The 25,661-nt window shown below is 39.6% G+C and overlaps 2 protein-coding genes across 2 annotated transcripts; both read right to left on the reverse strand.

The window, feature by feature from the left end:
* Nucleotides 1-3,098: 3,098 nt before the first annotated feature.
* Nucleotides 3,099-7,046, reverse strand: LOC134661206 (xanthine dehydrogenase-like). Its single transcript, XM_063517174.1, has 6 exons — nucleotides 6,869-7,046; nucleotides 6,061-6,256; nucleotides 4,768-5,537; nucleotides 4,224-4,416; nucleotides 3,773-3,886; nucleotides 3,099-3,169 (listed from the first exon to the last, which is right to left on the reverse strand). The coding sequence occupies exons 1-6, from the start codon at nucleotides 6,992-6,994 to the stop codon at nucleotides 3,099-3,101; spliced, it is 1,470 nt and encodes a 489-aa protein (XP_063373244.1). The 5' UTR covers nucleotides 6,995-7,046.
* Nucleotides 7,047-7,776: 730 nt separating this feature from the next.
* On the reverse strand, nucleotides 7,777-19,670 carry LOC134661729 (uncharacterized). Its single transcript, XM_063517908.1, has 12 exons — nucleotides 19,520-19,670; nucleotides 18,726-18,844; nucleotides 16,340-16,525; nucleotides 14,263-14,423; nucleotides 13,384-13,796; nucleotides 12,861-13,084; nucleotides 12,548-12,650; nucleotides 11,946-12,073; nucleotides 11,177-11,467; nucleotides 9,151-9,444; nucleotides 8,492-8,689; nucleotides 7,777-8,093 (listed from the first exon to the last, which is right to left on the reverse strand). The coding sequence occupies exons 1-12, from the start codon at nucleotides 19,668-19,670 to the stop codon at nucleotides 7,788-7,790; spliced, it is 2,574 nt and encodes an 857-aa protein (XP_063373978.1). The 3' UTR covers nucleotides 7,777-7,787.
* Between the last annotated feature and the right edge of the window lie 5,991 nt (nucleotides 19,671-25,661).

Below are 25,661 nucleotides of genomic sequence, written 5' to 3' on the forward strand. Positions count from 1 at the left end.
TAAAACCTTTAATTTACGCATCATCACAACACCTGGCAACACTTCTCATCTGACTGTTCACTGTAGTACCGACTTCGGTCGGTAAAGCAGTGACGTCACTAGCACGGAACGATGTAATCATGATGGCATCTCTAAAGAAGACTACTGTGATACAGAAACAGCGCCATCTATTTTTTGCGTTTAGTCAGGTGGTGCCAAAAGTGGCGCCATTTACTTGAGTATAGGCCGAAGGTATGGCGCCATCGCTCGAAAAGTTGGCGCCATACCTTTGGCCTATACTCAAAATCAAAATCAAAAAAATCAAAATATATTTATTGTATGGTTATGGGTTTACAAAGGTGGTACAAATTTTTCATGTTCTCCATATCCTGCCTTACTAAGGCACGTACAATATTTGGTAAGTTGTCTTAGAACTAAATTCATACCAGTACTTTTAACATTAACAGTTACATAGATAGCTAACTTTGTAAAAAGTCATTTATGCTATAAAAGCAATGTTTGATTAGCCAATCAAACAATGCCAATTTTTTAAGGTCTGTGGGAAGTTTATTTTATTAAATATCTTTATACTCGTACTTATAACGCTTTTTGAAAATAGTGCCGATTTAGGGTTAGCGCGTATTCTCGTGTACCTAGATGGCGCCGCTTTTTGATACTTAACAAATTTAACACACACAAATGGCGTTTTAAAAGTTTTAATTATGTGTCGGTAAATTTACTGTGGCTACAATTAAATTCAAATTTGCAATACGCTACTATTTCAAATTCTCTTTGTTTTTGTTGAGGTGTGCAATAAAGAGTATTTGTATTTGCATAAATTCGTTTAAAGCGCCATCAAACGACATGTAAGAGAACCAATGTGCTTGTTGCTTTGGTGTAACCGGACCAACCTCCTATTGGTTACGACAAATGACGGCAGGTGGCAGTAGCAACACTAACTCGGTAAGATTTTTCCCGCGAAAAAGGCTGGGAAAATATTTAACTGACTTCGACTAAAACTATACGAAATCGTACAAAAGAAATGTAAAAATCGGCAAGTGCGAGTCGGACGCGCGCACGAAGGGTTCCGTATCCGTACCATTACGCAAAAAACGGCAAAAAGATCACGTTTGTTGTATGGGATGGTATCAATGTTTAAGTGGGGCCACTTAAATAATTATTTATTTTATTCTGTTTTTAGTATTTGTTGTTATAGCGGCAACCTGTGCCTCGAGATTGAAATCCCCCCTCAATTGGAGGAGGGTATCCCAATATGGGACCGGCAACAGACTAGGCGGGACACATCTTTTCAAAACATTCTTCCTAGCCTATTTGAGTGTCCCAGACTCCCACTGCTGGGCAAAGGCCTCTCCCCTTGATTTCCACGACTCCCGATTTGGTGTTTCATCTGGCCAGTTGTTCAGGAAGCTGTCCAGGTCATCCCCGTTTGGGCCTGCCCCGTCGACGTCTCTCTACCGGCATCCACTTGGTGGCTAAGCTAGCCCACCTCTATAATGCATGCGGTAGACGTGACCGGCCCAGTCCCATTTCAAACAAACATTATGTATACAAAACACGAGAGTTCTATCCTCTTAATTCGTTTTTCTTTTAGACACCTGCCGAAATGAGTCCGTCCACATTTCAGTGACGCAACGGCAATTTCCTCTTACATTAGAACTATTGTTCTTTGTTGCATCTACTTGGGAACGTTATCTCTAATTTACACGTAACAATTGTACCTACGCTTTGCGAGTTTTTTTGGAATTGGTCATAAGGGCCGTTCCCCTACACCCCTAGCAGGCGTGACTCACTCCGCGATTTCGTCGCTTTGCTACAGGTAGCTAAAAGTACATCCGTTCCGGCCCCAATTTTGGGGAAAGCCATAAGCCGCGCGTGGCGCTGTCGCCACCTAGCGGCCATATCTGTGCTGATCGTAACAGACGCGTTTTTTAGAGAGTGAGTCTTCTGTACTTAGTACTATTATTTATTCTGTGCCCCTAGTGTAAATTTCATTCGATAGCGTGACGATCGTTCGCGTCTTGCGTTAAGTGTCAGTTTGTATGGGATTGTGAGTTTCCAAAACGTCCCACTTGGCGAGCTGTTTAAATTCCCATACAAAAATAGACATAACGCAAACGCAAACCCTCGTCAGCGTCACGCTATCGAATGAAATTTACCAGGGTTTGGGTTGTGAGATAACTAGACCTAGAACTTTTTCTAGCAAAAACGAGGGAATGACGAAATAAAACAACGACAATACAAATTCATATTTTTAGCTTTTGTGCATTTATAAATTGTTACAAATTTTTAAAGTGCGTTTTATGACCCAAGTTTGTCAAAACCTCAGAAATCGTATCGATGAAGTCACTAGAAAAAGGCCTTAAAGGGGCCTACAGTTAGTTAGTCAGAACAAAATTTTGACAGTTCCGAACAACTGACAGGCCGATTCCGTCCGGCGAACTGTTAATCAGTGGGCCCCATAAGATTGCTACTTAATTAAAATGTTGGCAACCGTATTATGATCTAAAACAGCGGTACGATTTCTTTCAAAACCTCTTTTTGGCACTATGCGGCATAAGCATATTTAAGACGGGACCCTATTACTAAGACTCCACTGTCCGTCTGTCTGTTCGTTTGTCTGTCACCAGGTTGTATCTCATGAACCGCGATAGCAAGACAGTTGAATTTTTCATAGATGATGTATTTCTGTTGCCAATATAACAACATTAACAACAAATAGTAAAAAGTACGGAACCGTCGGTGGGCGAGTCCGACTCGCACTTGGACAAGGTTTTTTGTAGGTACTTACTGAATATGTTTGTGCCGCACAGTGCCGCACACTGGTGGAATTCCGCTTTAATCTAACTTATGTTATATTAGGTAATTACATAATTATATTATAGGTATGTATACTTATTCCTTATTAACACACCACAAGTTGTTAATTAACCCCTCGAACGCCGTTGTCAAAAATTTGCTACTGAATTAATAACCTTTCAACTGTTAATTATTATTACAGTCCAATTGCAGTCCAAATTGTCTGGGACGGATACGGGACAAGGCAGTTGAGGGGTTAAGGTTACACTATTCGACTGTGATATAATCTATATATTATTTGTTTAATACAAAAGAAACTCGCTTATTTTCACCTCCGCAGCATCAACGACACTCTCATTGGTAACTGGAACATCTGCGCAAAAAAAAAATAGCAAATAGCTGTATACGCATGTATGCTCAAACATTTAACTTTTCGTAGAAATGGCGGACAGAGCCCAATTTAAATTTCATTCGATAGTGTGACGAGCGTTTGTGTTTGCGTTGTCTATTTTTGTACGGGATTTTGAACAGCGCGCCAAGCGGAACGTTTTGGAACCTATAAATTCCATATATAATGATACCTAAGGGTAACATTCCATTTCTGACCGCAGCTGCACTACTGGTACTGAACGCGTCGCTGTTACTGTCAATTTCTATAGTAAAATGAACAGTAGTGCAGCTGCGGTTGGAAATGGACTGTCACCTTTAGTCTACACTAACACTAGGGGTACTGACTGGCATACAGCATTCTCTATATGCCACCATATCTTTCACGAATACGAACGTCGATTATTTTTAGGGCCCCCTACCCGAAGGGTATAAACTCATGAACCGTGATAGACAGTTGAAATTTTCACAGATATGTATTTCTGTTGCCGCTATAACAACAAATACTAAAAAGTACGGAACCCTCGGTGGGCGATCCCGACTCGCACTTGTTCAGTTTTTTAGATGTCAATATATCCTGTTAACTTACCAAGATTGAGAAAATGATCAGTGTCGTATCCGCTATCCCGTCTGGAGGCTTGAATCGCTTGTCTCATGGAGTCCACCACGACACGGCCTAGGCAGGATGGGGGTTCGCCCGTCGCTGAAAACAGAAAACTTATCTTATCTTTATCTTATCTTTATTGTATCCCTCTGTTGGGCAAAGGCTTCCCCTGTCTTTCGCCACTCGTCACGGCTTTGGGCATGCTCCCGCCAGTTCACAGAATGAGTCCAGGTCGTTTTGCCATCTCATTTTTGGTCTGCCTCTGCCTCGGGTGATCTGTGGTGCCCATTCGGTCGCTATTTTGGCCCATCTGTCCGGGTGCATCCGACAGATATGTCACGCCCAATCCCACTTGAGCTTGACGGCCTTCACACCCTCATCTGCGATACCAGTTTTGGAGTGCATACTAGTTATTTACTACATAGTATTTATTTACCTTTAGATCCCAATATTCCCACTGGATTAGGCCTGTTTCTACTAAAATAAACCCTGAAGTCATTCGGAATATCCGTGGCGCCCATGATGTGATAATTCCACGTACGGTCAGTATATATCTCCCCATTGTGCCGGTTGTAGATGACGTCTTCAATCAGCCACAGGGACAGGCTTTGGACAAATGCTCCTTCTACCTGAAAACATTCAAATTTTTTATTCCCGGGTTTCTATCGGCGAGCTTGAAATGACAATATATTCCACGATCCAATGACTTAAAAGATGATAAATTGAAATTTTAAGCTCACTCTTTAGCCTTTACTGCTTTTAAATATTTGTCAGTCCTGTAGTTATCAATACTTAGAATTCAAAAAAGGAGAAGCTTTTCAATTTTACAGATTTTTTTGTTAAAGGTAGATTACCTTGTCACATTCCATTCTGTGTAACGATCATTTCTAATATCTAATCTTGAAAAAACCTAAACCCCTAATGTTTTTGAATTTATATCGAGATATCTTGGCTTCAAAATGGTCAGTCAGTTATCTTACCTGACCCACGTCTAAAGCAGGATTAATGCTGATACCAACGTCTTCAAAAATATCACCGCGGACAATATATTTCGTGCCCGTCAATAAGTCTACCTCCACCTCAGCCGCAGCGACACCAAAAATCGAGTAATTCTGCAAACGCGGATCATTCGGACTCGTTTCTGCGTTGGCTTGTAAATTTATCCCTCTGACATCAGCTTCTAAAACCACTTCTTCCCAAGTGGCATTCGGCATAGCAGCCCTTACTGGGGCTAACCTGGCGTTGATCTGCTCACAACATCTGATGACGCACAAAGCGACACATTCAGTCGTTATACTAGACGCAGTAGAATAGCAATTAGGAGTTGCAAAATCGTAACAAGCTACCACTGCGACCTTTTCGACAGGTATTTTAAACTCGAAAGCCGCTGCTTGTGCTAGTTTTGTATTGATTCCTTGTCCAATCTCGACTCCGCCCGAGTTTATAACAACGCTTCCATCTCCATGATAAACTGATACTATCGCTGAATAGTTTCCGAAATATGTCGTGTCAAAAGCCATATTGTTTAGTCTTAAGCCTCTTTTCTTCCAACGATTTTTGGCGTTGAATTCTTTGATATACTCAAGTCTCTTATTGTAATCGGATTTCTCTAAAAACATACTTATATAGTCGGGAAGCTGGTTGTCATTGATTCGATAGTTGGCGAAGCGAACTCGTATGGGATCTATTTTTAATTCATCCGCTATGTGTTCCATAATATGTTCTATTGCTGAGATGCCTTCAAACTCTCCTGTAATAAGGTGTAAAAAATTATTTATTTCGCGCAATAGGAAAGGTCAAGCGGGATAAGAGGTACCAAGGAGTAAAGTAAGATATATGAGTGGAACAAACATCATGACATTTCCATAATATAATTGTTTATCTTGTCTCGATATTTCGCATATATTTGGTCAAGCAAGTCTTGTCAGTAGAAAAAGGCGGCAAATTTGAAAAATCGGAGGTTAGCAACACTACGTTTGAATTGTTCGAAAATCGCGTGTCATTTATTATATCTTAACTGTTTTGTTTACATTTCATCGTTGTTCGATGTACATTGGTGCTTTTTGTGTGTTTCCTAGGGATACGATACTTTAGTTTCCTTTATTTACATTACATTACATACTGACATATCCAGCTTGACAGACTATACTTTACCTGACCCATTTTACTTTACTGGCCTCATGCAAAAATAATCTAAGCAAGCAAGAAAATCTTATCCGTGCCCGCATCAGATGATAATTATCCAAAATTATACATAACGTAGGTTTAGGTACCTGGGGCCCTCATAAAACAGTTGGTAGGCGCATCTGTAATGGCGCCGAATGACTCAACTTTCCAACGGTCTGGGTTGTAGCAGTTCTTCAGGGATTTGGTGGCGTACGAGTTCTCATTCTCGTTGGAACTCATGCCGTCGTTGATGTAAAAGGACGCTTCCATGTATTGGATTTGTCCGTTTCCGTCTACGCCCACCTAAAATGATTGGTAAGCTGTTTTTATTAACAATCACTAACAATATATACCTAACTATTGGAGCCATTAAAATTATGGTCAATTGGTCATAATTGCCGCCTTATGAATTATGATCAACTGCAGTGAGTCTTTACTTTGAGCTTTGATGATGCTACTACTCCTGCCATAGCCGCCCACAAAAAACAACTATCAAGAAATTGTTTGCACGACATCCCGACATCCTGGCCTACCTAGCTACCTACCGTCAGCAAAAAAATTTTAATGGAGTAAATCGAGTAGTCGAACACAAATATAAAGCTACTTTAAGCACTTTCGTCTATTACAGACAATTTATGATTTAACTTGCGATTGCGATTTAACTTATGTTGATGCGAGACTGACATCCTCTACCGGAGGCTTGACAAGAGAAGTTCTTTTCCGGAAAATGTTATTGTCAGCAAACGCGGCGAACGGTGTCTTGCGGTTCACAACGGTGCGCCACTCCGTACTCCATACGTTTCTCTCTTCTCCCCTTATCACGGTAGTCGATATGAAAGGCAATCAAGTCCCTCTTAGCGCAATATTTAAACCAAAGCTAATAACGAGCTAATAACATAAATCTTACAGATATACCTCATAATCAAGTCTAGTGTCAGGTCTCTTCCCAGAAATCTTCATAATATCTGGCATCCTCATGGCCATTCGGCAAGGCCTGTTGAGCTTGTAAGACACCAGGGCCGTGGCCGTGGCTGCGAACATGTGCCTGGAGATCTTGCAGCCAAATCCACCCCCACAGCGTCTCGTTCGAACTATGACACTGGCAGAAAATATGCTTAGCTTTCGAAAGATTGTCTGGCAAACCAATATGTCAGTAGGAAGGATAACTTACGTTAAACCGGGTCGTGGCCGGGCGGAGCTTCCGGAGCTTCGTTTTCTATGGAAAGCACCATGTGACCATCGATTAGCCATGTCGGACGGCTCGGCTCGAGCACGGCCCGGTCTAGCGTAACTGACCTTAATTCTTTGGGTTTTATAATTGTCTTAGTCCGTGAAATCACAAAGGGCTCTGACGGAAGATCAGCGCTGGCCAACAGGCCAGGATTTCGTGGCTTTATTCATGTCTTGTCTATTTTCAGCTGTGTTTTGTTTATAGTATTTTATGTATGTCATGAATAAATGTTTAGTCTATTTCTAATTTAAAATTCGCGAAGTTCAAAATTTGTTTGGGAGCATGAGCCTATGTTTGACTTGGTAAACTATTTTGAATCGGCTCTAAGTAGGTACATATTTTTGCTGTGGGACTATTTGAGAAAATTAACGCTGATGATGTGGGGTATCGAATCTTATTTGATTTCAATAAAATGATTGAATTATTGTTGAAAGAAAAAATGTAAACATGATCTTTTCAGAACCCTTAGTGTAAATTTCATTCGATAACGTGACGAGCGTTCGCGTTAGCGCCAAACGGGACGTTTGCACTCAAAATCCCATAAAAAAGTCACTTAACGCAAACGCTACACTAGGGGTACAGATTTTATGGAGCTTCAATCACTTACGCATTATAAGGTATATCCAACACCAACGCTATCCCCGACTGAGTGATCCCGAGCCACTGCGCCGAACAGTCCACTTCGTAGCCATTATCCACAGGCCTGGTAACCGTCGTATGCAGCTCCATCATGTGGTGGTACTGGCGCGGAGAATAGAACTCTCCTTTGATCACCCTTTGAACGTTCACTCCTCGGTCTGAGGGATCTATGCCTGGGTAAGAATTTAGTCTGTGCTCGAGAGGAGGCGCTTCAATGGCGTCTTGTATCGTGAAGATGATCGGTTTTTTGGATATGTTCTTGTAGTTCACCTTGAAGGAAAAGTAATTAATGCTTGAAATAGTAATTGGACGCTTAATATGACATGATTATTTTAAAAAACAATTGGGGAAAATATGAAGAAGCCATAGGGGAGTTAAATAAATGATTTTTTACGAGCTGAAAGCCCTTTTTTGCTGGATATATACCATAGTAAACATATTTAAGACCATTTATCCAGCGGACACCGGAACCTTGCACCAGATTATCGGTCCGATTTGTAAAATGCGGAAGGCCGATTCTGTATAATGTCTGATCACACCTTAAGAAATTTGAGCGAACATCTTAGCAGTATACATGTGGAACGTGGACCACGTAACATAATTGGAAGATACTCTACACTGACTAAAGAACCCAAGTTATAAATTCTAAAATTGTAGTAAATAATCACCTTTACGAGACATGCCACTTTGTCTGCCAAGACCTGCGTTTCAGCAACGACTATAGCCACAGGCTGGTTGTAGTAGAATATTTTGTGGCTTGCCAAGAGCTCTTCATCCTCAGGGAAAATTGGTTGGTCTCCGCGTCCGAGAGTATTTATTCCTGGTATGTCTTTGGAAGTGAAGACAGCAATCACTCCTTCAATTTTCTGAAATAACAATGTCATACAATTCACTTACCTACTCGTATCTATTTTATTACAACAATTCACTGAATGCTTATAGTTTATAGTCCATCTAGGTCCATCTCGTTTACAAATCCTGTCGAAAATATCTCTTAAATCATGTTTTTTTTTTGTGTTCAACCCACATTCACTTAATTTCTCGCTAGTATCTTGTACTAGATCTATCTTGTACTAATGGAGTCCATTTAATGGACTATGAACCGATTTTGATAAAATTTGACATGTACAAAGCTTGGGGCCCCTGGGAGTGAATGAAGGTTGTTTATTTTTTAGAACACACAATTTAATTAAGCAAGTTAAAATTTTCTTAATGTGCACATTATGCCGCGAGTCACCTGGACGTTTTCCGGCATTTGTTAATTCCTTCAAAGTTTAAAACCAATGCACAAAAATATATTTAAAATTAAAGAAAAACTACAACTTACGAGGACATCACTGTAGTCCACAGACTCTATCTCCCCTCTCGCAATCGTAGCCATAACAAACGAAGCAAACACTTCTTCAGCTATCGTCGGGATATCATCATTATACTTGGCTTCTCCAGCGCATTGGATGAGACCCTCCTTTTTCAAGAGCGGTTGGGTAATGGGGTAGTCAGCTTTGTTTGTGTCGTACTCCTGATAGCTCCGGCTGACTGGTGGTCTATCGTCAAAGGAGAGGGTAGCTCCTGATGCGTATATGGGGTTTAGGATTTCATGTGGACACAGTTTGATGACGCACTGTTAATTACAAGAACAGTTTAATAGGCTACATGACAATTTTTTTTTATGGTATCAATCGATCGGGTTTGTTTTTAGGATCAAATGTCTATATGGGACCCATTGCATTAAAGTAGCACAAAAGTCAGAAATTGTAGTCAAAGTCCGACAGTCGCACTTCACTCGCGAAACGCCCTATACAAAACGGCCAGAGGCAGTGACGTCATCGCCCATCTTGTAGTATGGACAAAACAAGAAAATTGCGTTTTTGTCGGTGAAATATTGCGGTTATGTATATAGTTGGTATACAATATTTTTTTGGATGAAATGTAAGGAATCGAATGGTACCCTTACTTTTATCGTTTTTGGAAGTTAAAAAAACTTAAATTTTGAAACTTTCAGGTCCTGTAATTTTGTAATTTTTCAATATTTTATTTTAATATCCACATTATTGTGATAAATTGCTCGTTTGCTATCTATTTTACTAGATTTTGTTATAAATTTCAACATGTGTCATCATCCCTATTATTGGCGAAGTGCTTTGTTTCCACTGAATAAGAGAGAGCGGAGCGGAGTAGGCGAGTTCAAAAAGTCACAAAAATGTTCACCAACTGCAGAAGTGAAAGAACTTTATCAACATCGAAACAAGTTAAAAATGAGTTGAGGAACACGAACATCCAAGAACTCTTAGTCAGGCTGTCCATCGCAATCCAACGCGGCAACGCAGCGAGCGTGATGGGCACCTTTGCGTCGGGGGCAGCCCGGGACGGATTTTAGTGGGTAGTTATTTTTTATATATTTAGTTTGTGTTTATATTTAAGTTTCCACTGTGTAATGACAGAGACATGATGAGTTTTGAATAGACTGCGCTCATTTCCTACCTCGCTCCGCTCAGCCCGCAAGTAGTGGAAGGCAAATACTGAAACTCCCTTGGTGGACGTGCACCATTAATGTTACTTCGCTCCGCTCAATCCGTTGCCTCAGTTTCCGCTTAATTACTTACCCTTTGGAAAGCGGGCTTAATAGTTATTTGTACAACAAGAGATCAAAGTTTGATATTTCTTCGAGTGCTTATTTTGAGTCCCGTGCAAGCGAAAGATTCTATAATAGATTCACGAGCGTAGCGAGTTAATCTAATTTAGAATCTTGAGCGTAGTAAGGGACTCAAAAGCGAAAGATGTAAATAACTTTGATCTCGTGTAGTTCACAAAACTTTTCACCTCAGCAGTGAGAACATATTAGAGAACCCGAAAAATGTATTCCTTCTTCATCACTTACCTCTATTCACTCATGTTTTCTTAAGATATGCCAACAATTAAATTTTGCAAAATGCGATTTTGCTCACTGTTTTTAAGTAGCAAAGTACCCTTGTTCGAGCTGCTGAGGTGAAAAGGATATTATTGTTATGTATCTACGTTGCATGTCGAGGAAACATACTATTTAAAACATGCGCTTGGAACACATATAAAATCATATTATTGAATTGCCTTAATCCGCGATATACCGGCTAATGATTATGATTAAGGATTACTCACGTTAAACCGCGCCGAGTCCAGGCCCCAGCTTCCGACGCTTTTTTTAATAACAGATTACCGATGATCACGTTATGTTTTCCATAGAAACTGAACCGGACCCGGACCGGTCTAACGTGAGTCATCCTTTACTTGCTAAGAGGAAACAAGCCAATAATAGGAGTCTAATTTATTATTGAACTCTTAGAATTCTTATTAAGTATTGAAGTTGATACCATTACCTTATAAAATAAACCCAAAGCCACTTTCTTCCTATAATGCGGACTTGGCTCCGGTGGATTAAAGTCCGGGTCCACCTCCTTTTCCAAACAATGCAGGGCCCCCTGCAATGTCTCATTCGTGAATAGATCCCGTCCGATCAAGAACTTCTCTGTTTTATACGCGTGGGTAAAGGAAGGGTTTATACCCCCGTAGACGATGGAAGCGGTGACAATTTTGTGGGTTTTGCGGTCGAACTTGAAGAGAAAGGCGCCGTTGACTTCAGCGTGCGCGTTTTGGGCTTTTGGTCTTATCTGCGATACAATAAGTAAAGATGACTTGTCTGCTGCAACTTCTCCAAGAAGTTTCAGTTATAAATGTAGAAGACTAAAATCTAACATACTACTCATAGACGAGGCTCGAAACGCACTTTTCGAGCGCGCACATTACACATACATTGGCTAAAAGTTGGTACAAATTGTTGGCAGTCGTACAGTCGCGTACACGTTGAGAGCGTGCGTTCCGAGGCCCTCGGGTAACCCCGGAGATGTAGGCTAAGGGAAAGGACTGAGAGTTGATGTAAGTATAGAGGCAATGACAAGTGACAGCAAGTTATGAAGGAAATAATACATTGCGATGTACAACATTTTTTCAAAAAATAAAACAAATTTGTTAACTGATCTTGTGGTTGGTGGTGGTTGGTCCTTGGTGGTTGGTTGGTTTGGTTCATTGGTCGTCGTCTTAGTGTCTCATTAGTCTTATTACTCGTTGTTGCTGCCTAAATGCGCTTACCTTGTATGTAACGATCCTATAATTTCTGGACAAGGGCGGCAATTTAATCGTTGTCATAACCTTTCCTACTATATTTGTGGTCAGAAATTCAGGAAGAGCCATTTCTGTCTGCTGTATATTACGGTCCACTAAAATTTCAAGGTAACACTAATAAATTATCAAATTAGATCCAAAAAAAGTTTCAATTAATTAATTCCCAGCAAGTTGGAATACGTCAACACCTCCTGGGATTGAGCAAACTCGGATAATAACATACATTTAGGACCAAAAAATTAAAACGATTTCCAGCTTGCTGGGAATTAATTCTTCAAAAAAATCATATTTGATTGGCCTAATATTGACTGATACTGAGACAAAACTGTGAATTTATAACATCCCAAAATTGTCGGGTTATTCCCGCTTGTTACCACGAGGTGGGCAACAACTGAGATTATTTTCTCACTTGTCTCCAGTGGTGACAACTGAGTGACATAATTCTCTTTTGTGGTAATTAGTGGGATTCTTTTTCTTAGCGGTTCTCAGTGGTAAAATGTGGGAACTAGTGGGACTAACCCATATTCTTGTGTAGGCAATTTTTAGGTCCATGATCATATTGCTCATACCTAGTGTTATAATGGCTCCAACACACGAAAACAGCAGGAAAATATCTGACTGAAAATCTGGATGCTCATGTTTCAGGATAAGATTCCCAGCTAAAGTGCCAATCTGCGAATAATAGGAATATAGTAATGTACATGCTTTATAAATTACCTTTGCCTACTAAACCTAACCTTAAAATAAACCTTTTAAAAAAGATGTCGATCATTTTGGTCAAAATATTCGTACACCTCATGTATCGTCTCATTATCAGTTGAAAATCTTCGCCCCCTATCCCTAGTGAAAATTTCAGACGACAGAAAAAAAATCTGTACTTACATTTCTCACAGGTATATGTGCAACCACTTCCAGATGTTTCTTCAAAACTTTCAAGTACCAGAAATCTTCATTCGTCTTGCTTAATACGTCGAATAAGTTTAAAGTATCGGTAAGGGTTGTGTTTGCCCCAAGAACTAAGTTCACGTCCAGAAAGTGCGTGCGTAATTCGGCCACAGCACTTATATCGACTAGAACTTTGGGGAAAAATTTTATGGGGTAAGCTCCTGGAAGAAATATCATAAATCGGTTTTAGGGTTCCGTTTAAGGGTGGCCAATTACTATGGAGGGGCCACGAACTATTTATAGTAATCACCCTACATTTTTTTTTTCATGTTATTAAGCAGCTGCTTACAAGGCGTTCATAAAGTGTGCAGAGATGAGAAAACAAAAACCAGAATTTCGTTATCTGTCTCCTCTTGCATATACGGGCGATAGAGAGGCAGATAATTAAATTGCGATTTCATTCTTCGCGATGGGGCAGCGATTCTCTGCTTGAATAAACTTACTTTTAATTAAATCATACCTCTAGAAGTATTCCCCGAAATCAACATGTAGTTGTCATACCCTTGAACGTCATCTAGCGCCTCAAATATTGCTTTAATATTGTTAACTCGAAACCACACTTTGTCATCAGAAATAAATATCTTCTTAGTCACCGAATCATCGTTGCTCGTCGTAACTTTTGCATTTATTAGACACCATTCTTGTTCGTCATCTTCGCAGGTTCCACCGCACTTTTTCCCTGACTTTGGACAGATTAAATTATCAATGTCTTCGATATCTTTAATCTTGTTTAATATTTTCGGGTCGGGGTCCACTGCAAACGACTTGAAGGCCTCTAGAATGGGTCTGTAGCCGGTACATCTACATAGGTTGCTGCCGAATGATTTTTCGATCTCTTCTTCTGATAAATGATGTTCTGAACTTTGTATCAAGCTAAAAGTAAAGAAAAACAAGTAATAGGTATCTAAACTGGGGACAAGTGATCCAGAAATCACAGCCAAGGGATCTATCATCATTTATTCATGACCATGACTTCTGTAACCTGCGTCGAATACGAGGCCCACAGATTACCAATTCGCCTGACGCCTGATGATATTAGGCTTTTAGTTAATCGCAATAGGTCACACCCTAACAGCGTCGACACTGTCGACAGATATCGGCCGGACAGTCTGCCTTGGGGCGAAAACTGTCGACTCTCAACTACTAGTGTGTAGTCGCAGGGGTGGCAGCAGGCCATTGCTGGCAGGCAATAATCGCTTACGTGTGTAGATGTTATTGGTTTGGGACGGCAGGCCGCCCGATATGACCAGAGACTGCAGGCGTACTGGTAATATGTGGGCTCCGATAGATAGATATATAGACTCGATAAAATTATGTTTTAATATGGACACAAACTTACCTATACATACTCATAACGAAACCAGGACTGCAATATCCACACTGAGTGCCGAAATAATTGTTAAGTCTTTTCTGGATGATGTTGTAACCTTTCTCTCTGCTTCCTATGCCTTCTATAGTGGTGATGTCCCATCCTTCACATGATAATACGGCAACTAGGCACTATAAGTTATAAGATGAATTAGAATCATTTAGGATATTGCAATAATTTTCTTACATCTATGCAATTAACCGTATTGATTATGGTAATTTAGCTGCCCCATTCGTGCCTACGTGAAATGGTAAAACGTTTATTCTTATGAGGTAATCTCGAGTTATTATGTTATTAACATACAAATACCTACGTACAAAAGTGAAGCTACATAATTACATTACCGGATTTATTAATTTCCTCCATATCAAAGCGTTGTGCTTTGGGGTTGCGTAATTCATCGCGGCCATAATGTGTTTTGTAGTGTTTAGATTTAATATAATATGTATGCTAGTTTTAAAGTATTTATGTATAAGCCAGTAGTTGTCTGAAATAAAGATTTGTCATTAATTTTCATTCATTCATTCATTATTTCAGCGGATTTATACGCAAAAAACGAGTATCGAGATTTCATTTTATCTGCCTCTCTATCGCTCGCATCCAATTCGATCGTACACTGACATCATAATGTTAATAGGCCAATTAAATGTAGATCCAAAAATAGCGTTTCTAGGAATTAATTCCCAGCAAGTTGGAAATCGTTTTAATACTTTCATTTGGTCCTCAAGGCGTGTAATCCAAATTTGCTCTTTCCCAGGGGGTGTGCATTATAAATTTTAGGTGATAAAGTTTCCTTGGATTGCCACACCACTCGGTTTAGAAGGAACCTACCATCAATTATAATACCACACTACCAGCAAGGTTTGCTGGATCAGACATCGGTAAAAAAGCGTTTTCGAATATTTGACATGATTGAGTATACCAAAAACAAAGAATAATAAGAAGAATACGAACTTATATTAAAATACCTTCCGAATCCTTAGATTGCAGTTGTAATCAGGATTAAAACAAATTTTCCGTCGGACGTACTTACCGTTTTTCATCTTAAAGCAAAAAACTAAAAATTAAAGAGGTACTTAAAATTTTATGCACACCTCCTGGGATGGAGCAAACTCGGATTACGCGCATTTGATAATTGAATTAAGTTATATTTAATCACACAAACGGGTCAGTCTTTCCGTGACCACAGCTGGTGCAACTCAGCTGAAACGTCGGCTAGTAGGCCCTTAGGGTAAAAACAATGAAACTATATCGCGGTAGTTCCGTTTGTGTTATTAAATATGTGTAAAAAACGCGAGTTTAAAGTGCTATAAATGACAAGGTATTTAAAACGATTTCCAACTTGCTGTACGTTCGAATTTGCCTCCAAGTCGTTCCTTCAACGGCCATGTGTGTACCAGGATATTGCGTTGCGATTCACCGTACCCTTTAATAAAATCCAGGGAAAACTATGAGTGAGTTAACAGAGAAAGTTAGGACAAAAAATATTAGGACTTACGGAGTTGACCGAGAAAGTTAGGACAAAAAATATTAGGACTTATGGAGCTGACAGAGAAAATTAGGACGAAAAATATTAGGACTTACGGAGCTGACAGAGAAAATTAGGACACAAAAAGGGTGTCATTCTGAATCCCTAACAACGTTTGTCCTAAAGTCACTTTCCCTAACTGGTTTGTCCTAATGGGCACACGTCCTAACGATCAATTGTCATAACGATTATTTTCTATAATGTAAGGTTCTGAAAAATGGTTAGGTTTTAATGTGTGTGTGGTGTGTTTTAATGTTTAGGTGGTATAAGCAATCTATAATTACGGAAACCAAAATTAGTGTTTTTAGTGTTAGGACAACTGATCATTATGACAAACAATATTAGGGAATGCAAAGATAGGAGAAAAGACTTTAGGGATTCAGATATTGATCCGAAAATTAGGACACAAAAATTAGGACTTCCAAAGTTCAGTGTCAGTTGACGGAATAAGTTAGGACAAAAAAAATAGAATTTACGGAGTTGACAGATAAAGTTAGGACAAAAAATATTAGGACTTACGGAGTTGACAGAGAAAGTGATGATCTCGCCGGTGCCTGGGCGCTGCGCGCGCGCATTGACCACGCATGCGCCGCAGCCGCCCTCCAAGCACATGTACTTGGTGCCGCGCAGGTCCGCGCGCCGCCTGATGTACTCGTTCAGGGTTGTGTCCACGGATACCTCGGGACCAGCTATGGAATAATAAATCTATAATTAAATACATTTACTATATAGTTAATACTTTTGGTTAATACTCTAAAAAAAACCCACACTCGATATAAAGGTCCTTCACACTCCTTTGCACCAGGAATGTCCCGGATCGCTGTTGAATTCGTAACCTTATTAAAATTACACTAAACTCTTAAAGTCAGTGGAAGAATATGATTTGAGCCGTCTGCAGTTTTTTATTCACCATATGAGATTAGATGGTATACAATCCTTTAAAAAAATAAGTTAAAAGTATCTAAATTAGGTAATCAATAAACTACAAATGAACTATTCAAAAAGACCTCCGCGAGCTGTACCGGGTGCTAAAGTGCCCATCACGCTTGCAATACTAGAAATGTAAAAAAATTGTTTACAAAGTATTTGTTGACATTTAGGCGTCTGCGACTGCTCCACTTCTTAAATCCATCCTTGGGTCCTAAGGACCAATCCTGCCAAAGGAAATCTTTTGTTCATGCAACGCCGTCGTTTAGGGCCTCCACTCTCGACTACTATAATATTTGCAGAGAATAAATTTCCCTAAAATGTTAGTTAAATCTCACTAAAAACCCATGTAAATGATCTTAAAGATTAGTAAAAAGTTTAAAATTACCGCTATATTTCCTTCCGTTGATAGTGAAATAGATTCTATCCATTTTGCGAGCCTCACCAGCTATCCCTATTTGCTGTCTTCTATTATTCACATACATTTCAAGACTGACGGATCACGCAATTTACTGGCTTTGGAAATAATTTAACGATATAATTGAATCAATTAACATTTAAGTATTTAAGCATTTGTAAGTTTATTCCGCCAAGATTCCGCCGTAAATGAATAATTGACGACCAGACCGCCTAGTGGGTAGTGACCCTGCCTGTGAAGCCGATGGTCCTGGGTTCGAATCCCAGTAAGGGCATTTATTTGTGTGACGAACACAAATATTTGTTCCTGAGTCATGGGTGTTTTCTAATAAGTATGTATTTATCTATATAAGTATGTATATCGTCGCATAGCATTCATAGTACAAGCTTTGCTTAGTTTTGGGCTAGGTTGATCTGTGTAAGATGTCCGCCCTAATATTTATATTTATATAATTACGTGATTTAAATATTTAAATGAGGGTGCTTACCTAACGGTTTAGGAGAAACGGTTCGTGGACAGGCTAAAGGTCGAACTCTTTGAGAACTGATTTTCTATCTGCCTCTCTATCGCTCGAATATGCAAGAGCAGATAAATAAAATTAGATTTTTGCTTTTCGCGGTATGCTCTCTCGGCTATGTCATGAACCATTGGGCTGATACTGCCTGGTACGTCAAAACCTAAGGTCGGAGGCTCGAGCTTAGAATTAAACCTAGTGGCAAGTATGAGCGAAGTCGCCGGTCGAGGCCCGCATAAGGCCAAAGACACGGAGGGTATGATTGTAGAGCGCATCCGTGTGCAATGCAGTTTTGTTTCTTCTAAAAATAAAAGAATGTTTCCTTTAAGTAAAATGAGGAGACTTATGGTTTTAAGGCAATTTCCGCCCAGGGCCCATTAATTTTTGAAGTGAAAACTTCTTTAGCGGCGCTGTGCACTTTTTGAGGTGGGGAATAAATTTTAAACTCGAGACAGTGTAAGACGATCACGTGACCGTAAGATTTAGATGGCCACTAATTTAGATGGCATTTAAATCAATAAAGAAAAACGCAATGACATTACATGATGAAAAACTGTTACCTACATGTAATGTCATTGAGTTTTTCTTTATTGATTTAAATGCCGTCTAGTGAGTTTCGCTCTAACTGGTATTCATATAACTCGAGTACTAACAGTAATGTGCTTAGGGGTTTCAAGTAATTAACGCTAACGCTAGATGGCGTTAACCTCAATTATACATAGTGCATTTTGCACTAGTCATTGAATTTTCACTTCTGCAGGCACTCCCTGAGTGCAACCCGTTGTTTTTTTTTCCACACTGCTGATATCTCAACTCGCTCAAAAACCTGTCGGATTGATGATGATGATGATGATCCTTCCGGCCGATTTCGGCCATGGCGACCACTACGACTCCTAGTTTGCTCGGTGCTCGTGCGCCCGAAGATGGCTGACGTAGCCGATCTTAGAGTCTGTGCGGAAAGAGAAGAGTCGTGGAATGTATGGGGCCCAATACAATCCACAACTCTTCTCTTTCCGAACAGACTCTAGAGGTGAACCCCCGCGCACATTGAGGGCACGTGAGGACACCAGCCACATAGTGGTAGTAAATGGGAGCGGGCTGGTGGGTTTCAGCTTGTCGCGTTTAGCATCGAGGTCAACTTTACGTTGTTCCTCGAAATCGCGCACTGTCGGATTAATAATACCTTGAATTAATTCATGAATGTTTGCTTAAGAATATGTAATTAGATATCCGGTATGGTAAGATCCGGTGTGTACATTCTTAATATGTGCTGATTCCGCAGATTATGTATGTACCTAGGGGGGCATCCATTAATTACGTGAGGGCTTCAGGGAGGTGGGAGGCGTCAAGCCGAATCTCACTGATCTCAAGTGGGGGGCAAGGGGGGTTTGGCAAATATCACGCAAGTTTTTTTTCGGGCAAAAAGTTGTGTAAAAATTTGAAAGAATTATATTAATTTAAAGTAAAACATGTTTCTTAACTAAAATACTTATGCCAAAATCTGACACAATTCTTCTTTAAGTATATTAAAATCCATAAATAGATAAAAACATGTAGGTACCTAAAATTAACTACAATTTAGTAAGTATTATTAAAGATTTTTACTTTTAATAAATCAAACGCATTCATACTCAAAATACAAAATTTTGAAAGATCTCACGGATGTTACTGATGTTAGGGGTGAGGAGAGGAGTAGGGAAGAGGGAGGGTTAAACAATTAATTGTAAAAATATATGCAGACATTTTTTTAAAGTCGGTTAAAAACATAACGTTCACGGTCAATTTATGTACAAACATAATAAGTGTCGCATTTGATGTTTGAATAGTACTTGTGTTTCACACGAGGTGAAATTGTGCGCCGTGGACAGCGGCATAACATCGCGTAGGCGGAAGCGGGGCGAGGCATGAGCGACAGGCGTTTTGAGGTGCGACTGGCGGCGATTAGCGATACGGGCCAGGCCCCACTGGTGCATCGCGTCGTCGCAACGCATTTAATGTGGCATGCCATGTAAAAAGATATATATAACGACGCAGCGTTGACGCCTCCGACGAAATAACGCGATACACTGCACCAGTGGGGCCTCTAAACGAGTAGCGACTGGTGAAGAGGTTAAGGGCGATTTCCAGTTTTTACACGAAACTTAAAGAATAAACTTGAAGATACTTTTACTCAAGTTTATTGTCGATTTATGGACTAATCGTTCATTTAGTCAAGTTAGTGATGAGTCAAACCGCTAAGTTTTCAAACCGGACAAGTCGACTCCGATTTAGACCCAACCCGGTTTGCAAACCGGTTTAGCCAAATCGAATTAACTTCTATAGTTTTTAAGTATCATTAGTTCAAACCGCACCGTGTATGGCGTGTAGTCACTAAAGTCACTTGGTTTTGAGTCGACCAAATCTATTTGTCAATTTTACGGTTTGTTCGATCCTTGTCCATCCTAACGTCCCTACGTTAGGATGGACAATCAGAACTTAAAATTTTTTGGTTAATGCTATTCCATTATCGTTGTGAAAAGGAGATTTAAAAGCGAATGGTACCTACAAGTTTTTTTTTAATGGTCCGTAATGTCTGGAAAACCAGTTTGTTTGTCAGTAAAAAATGGCGAGAAACCTAAGTCGCGCCTAGAATTTCTATACAGACAATTATACGAAAAAGCACATCTTTTACACGACAACAAAAACTTTGACTCAAAATAATTCTTAGAAACATTTGTACCTAATAATTTAGTTGCGTTGCGCGGTAGATCACAATTTCATTCATTGCTAAAGCTAAAACGGGAAAGCAGTATAACAGTAAGCAAGAAAGAGCGTGAGGTCTCGTGCGGTTCTGTCAGTTATCGGCGCGAATTCGTACATTTCCGTAAGCCGCGCGCAAAGCGACGCGGCGCGAAACCGCCAAACCGAACCGAAGTTTACCGCCAAGTCGATCTCTTTAATTAAGCCCATGCGAAAGTGAACCTTAAAACTCATGTAATAAGTTTCATTTTACTTTACCTGTTCGTACCAAGTTTTGACTTAACTCTATGAGAGTTAGACTCGACTCAATAATGGCGGCAATGTGCATGGCAACATTTTTCTTAGGGGTTTGGAATTGATTCGCGTTAGTACAATACAAACATCTCTTTCCTCAATATGTCAAACGAAAGTGACGCAGCAACAAATCGAAAAGTCGACTTACGGTACACTCACGTCGGTTTAGTCGACTTCAGGCCTAACTCGGTTTGAACCGGTTTGTGAAGTCGAACCGTAACATCGCTAAGTCAAGTAAAACTACATAACCTACTTGTGTCGCTCAACTTCAAACTCGGGTAAATCCATTCGACCCTCTCAGCAAATTTAATATCTACAATCTACCCTATTACCTTTTCTTGATATATACCAAATTCGCATAATCTGACAGATGGATTTACCCGACTTTGAAGTTAAGCGAAAATTTAACATTGAAATTATTATTTTTTTCACACCGCCGGAGTTATAATTTTAGGACAGTATTCATTTGTAAGAACATTGAGGAAAATCCAAAAAAAATCAGATGAAAAAGCTGTTTCTTGAACGCCATGATGCCAGGGGTCAATGCCACGGTGCCGCGGTGCAAGCGGGACAGAAATATGCGCGTGCGATAAAGATAAGAACAGGCGGGTAAATGTACGAAGTTCTTGGAGCTTAGCGTCCTTGCCCTTATTTTAAATAGAATCACTAAATAGTATAAAACAAAGTCGCTTCCCGCTGTCTGCCCCTATGTATGCTTAGATCTTGAAAACTACGCAACGGATTTTCATGCGGTTTTTTTTAATAGATAGAGTTATTCAAGAGTAGGTTTATTATAATTTGTTAACCCGTGCGAAACCGGGGAGGCTCGCTAGTTTAGATTAATGCAAACCCCTTGTCGCTTGACACTTGGGCCGCGCCGTGATGCAACCGGCCGACATTATGCAACAGGGAGCACATCTGATTCTCAATGTACATTAGAAGATTACCGCTAGCCGTGCCCCGCGGCCTTGCCTGTGTGAGAAAATCTAAACTAAGCATTCATTTGAAGATATGTCGCTTTTCAATGTTTAAATTCGGTTATTTTTACTCAGTGGCCAGTTCAAACTTATATTATGACATCAAAATGATATCTAAATGCATACATTATATGTAAGTAGTGCATAATTATTTTCCATCGTATTTTCACGGAAACTTGCGAACGTGTTTTGGTATTTCAGTCAGTCTCGGTACAAAAAGTACTTCAGTAGGTAATGTAAGGGTCATGACAAATACGAATGTTTCCGAGAAAATGGGGTGGAAAACAATTATGCACTACATCTGTATGCATTAATATAATAAAATGTCGATGATAGAAGCCAGTGAAAGACTTTATTTTTATTTTTATTTACAATAAGACAGTTCTCCGTCTGATTGCAGCGTATTTAATTAGGCCATTTTGGCCATGTTTGGAGGGCTCTAGCGCCTAAAACAAAAGAAAACAGTCCGACACAGATATTGACAATATTAATCTGTGTAGAAAAAAGTCATTGCTCTAGCTTCAAAAACCACGGAGGAAACAGTCGAATACGTTTGTATGGAGAAATGACCACTCCTGTTGCCTCTTTAGGTATCACGTTTTTTCCTAAATGTTGCAGTGTTCTTGCATTTTGTTTATGACAAGCCTGTTAATTTTTGAAAATACTTCGTTGGATGTTTTAAATAGTCGCCCTTGTAGGACATGACCTACAGACTAACATGCAGACAGCCCATCCGATATATAAAAAAAACATCTGTTTAATATTACACCAACGGACACTTCGGCTACGCGCCACTCTGTCTCTGCGCAATTCAGGACATCGAGATTACAAATGGACATTTAAGTTTAAGTATGTTTTCTTATGTCACACGCTGCATGTTTAGCAACTATTGATGACTATTGAGCAGCAGAAGTTGCTAAGCGGACGAGGTGTTCAAAATTACCTTGCTTAAGAAAACAACCAAATCACCATACACGTACCTTAAAAATTGAGGACCTCCTTTCAAACTAAAAATAATTAAGTACTCAAATCGGATCACGGATGTCGGAGTAAGTAATCGGCGAACATACATAACAAATAACCGCAACCGAATACAGAACCTCCTACTTCTGGGAAAGGAAGTCGGTTAATAAAAAAAGACACACAAAGCGCTTTATTCTCCTATGTTAGAACAGGTGTGGCTCACTCCGCGATGACATCGCGTCACTACGAGTACATGCGGCCTACGCCGATTTTGGTGTCTAGCCATAATACGCGCGCACCGCTACGGAACGGACGCCAGGCCAGGGCTAGTTACTTAGTAAACTGGGTGCCTAGCCAAGATGCCTATTTTTACCCTTGTCTTAATTATGTTCCCATCTTTTTACTGCCAATTTATCTCAAATTTATTAGTGCACTAATTAGAAACAACTTCAGCTCCAGTAGAAAATTTAAATATAGATATCAATTGTAGGTATTCCTTTTTTCCTACCTACCTATTAAGTATTATATGCCTGCCTATCACATGCACAGATGTACATGCACACACACACACACACACACACACACACACACACACACACACACACACACACACACACACACACACACACACACACATATACACACACACACACATACACACACGTTCTTATTATTCTATTGCATCTTAAGTAAGCCATGAAATGATAACAGATGGACTGAGACATCACTCTGAGTTGCCTACTTTTATTAGTACAGTTAGTACGTGAGTGAAAGGATCGTTATTTACCTGGGGCAGAAGTAGCGAAATTAAAGGTAGGTTGATTGTTTATTTCAGGAGAAATATGTTGGGCGCTGGAGGTGTCTGAAAAAACATATTAAACGTATGTTTACACAAAAACCTTATTTTAAATATACATATTTAGATCATTTCAACGAGGGTGCGAAGTGTTACCTAGGGTAGGCAACGTGTACGTACCTACGTAACACCTCTGAAGTTTCAGGTATCCATATAGGCTATGGTGACTGCTTACCATCAGGCGGGCTGTATGCTTATTTGCCACCGACGCATTATTTAAAAAAAGCCTTTCAATGGGTGGAAAAACAGGTTTGTTACGCAGCTACCAAATCCCGAGCTAAGTACTGTACAAAGTATTTACTCGACTGCGTGATTCTTGGGGAAGGTTTAGGTGTATAATTTTCATTTCTCATGCTCTGAAAGAGGGTCATTGTTGTTCTAAATGGTTTGCAGAAAGTGATACGTTTCTGCACTAGAGCATTAACACATTCACTGCCACTGACGCACATGTGCGTCGACCGTCATACAAGTTTGTTCCTAGGCCACTCCCCCTGGCAGTGAATGCGTTAACTTTCCAAGGACGATTTTTTTTCATTTTTTTATATAAATAATTGAAATTTCGTTTTAAATAGATTTGCAATTTCCGTTCTGATTTTTAACCCTCCATTCCATAAATAACGATTCTTTAACCTAAATTGTTAATTCAAAGTACCCTCTAGAAACAGTATAAAAATGTATACAGTACTCAGTCATGTTTTTTTTAAATCACATGCATTTTACTTTCCTCGTTATCGAAATGAAAAGTAGAGTGTTTAATTAACAATCTAGTTATGAATATGGATGGTTTGTGATTTACCTGACGTAGAAGCAGCAGAATGAAAGGTGGCTTGAATGTCAGATAGGAGCAGAATCTTGAAAGGTGGTTGTGCCTGAAAGTGTATTAAAATTATGATTGTTTAAATTTTATTGCACAAACAAAAAACTTTGCATACGCGTTCAATTCCGTGACCCGCTAGGCGGGTTTTCTGTGTGTAGTCAATTTGACTACATAGACCTACAATCTTTCTCATGCTGTTGGCTACGCCTGCGCTCGTAACGCGTAGCTCGCGCTGGCAGAGTCATCTGCAAAGAAAGGTAATCTCCCTGCATAGAAGTTAGTATGCAAAGGTGCTAAGCGAATAAGTACATACTATTGCTGACTGTACAAAAGGTATATCATATCCAAAATTGTTGCATAATTTCAGTTCCACATGTAGGTGCATTGTAAATTACAATCGTGGACAGCTTTTGACGACCTGTCTGGCCTAGTACGTAGTGACCCTGCGTATGAAGCCAATGGTCCCGGCTTCAAAACCGGTCAGGGCATTTATTGCTGAGTCATGGATGTTTTCTATGTATTTTTAAGTATTTATAGGTATATAAAAGTTTATACATGTCATTGTCTAAGTACCCACAACACAAGCCTTATTGAGCTTACTGTGCGACTATTTGTGTAATAATGTTCTGTAATATTTATTTATTATTACATAGGTATTTTATTTATTTACATGCAATTTTTTGATAATTATGAGTAAAAGTTTAGCATACTTAATATAGTGATTTAGGCTTCAAAACCGTCATCCAGGCATACTAGCTGTGTGGCTGTGTAGCTGTGTGGTTATAGTGTTATTATTGACTTACCAAGTAGACATAGCGTCGGTACTGCTATTGCATTCAGTCGCTTAAAGCGATTTTTATGTTCATCTGTAAAATGAAGATCACAAATCCTCTTGACCCTCTTCTTCTTATAAAATTCATAATCTGACGGGGTATCCAACTTGCCCCCAATAAGCTTAACCCAAACTTTAAAACGCTCAGGGTATTTGTCTGGATTTGGACAGACGTGCATCACCGCATCTGAAATAAGTTGATTGTGGACTTCGTGGAGACCTCTCTGCTCTCGTAACATACACGGCTGACAATTGACCACGAAACACAATTACACGCAGCAGGTCGGGAATCTACCCGCCATGGTTTTTTCTGAATTATCTTGTAAAGTTCTCAGCGACTGTGATGGCGTATGAAAACTTTGTTTCTTTTAACATTGTATAACCGAAAGTATTCTTTATTTATCTGAATTATGTTGTAGTACAATAAATACGAAAATATTATATTTTGAGTTTTATTTGACAAAAATGTTTTTTATTGTGACAATCGTCTCCATGGCAACGATG

The sequence above is a fragment of the Cydia amplana genome, chromosome Z, assembly GCF_948474715.1.
Source record: "Cydia amplana chromosome Z, ilCydAmpl1.1, whole genome shotgun sequence".
Classification (NCBI taxonomy): domain Eukaryota; kingdom Metazoa; phylum Arthropoda; class Insecta; order Lepidoptera; family Tortricidae; genus Cydia; species Cydia amplana.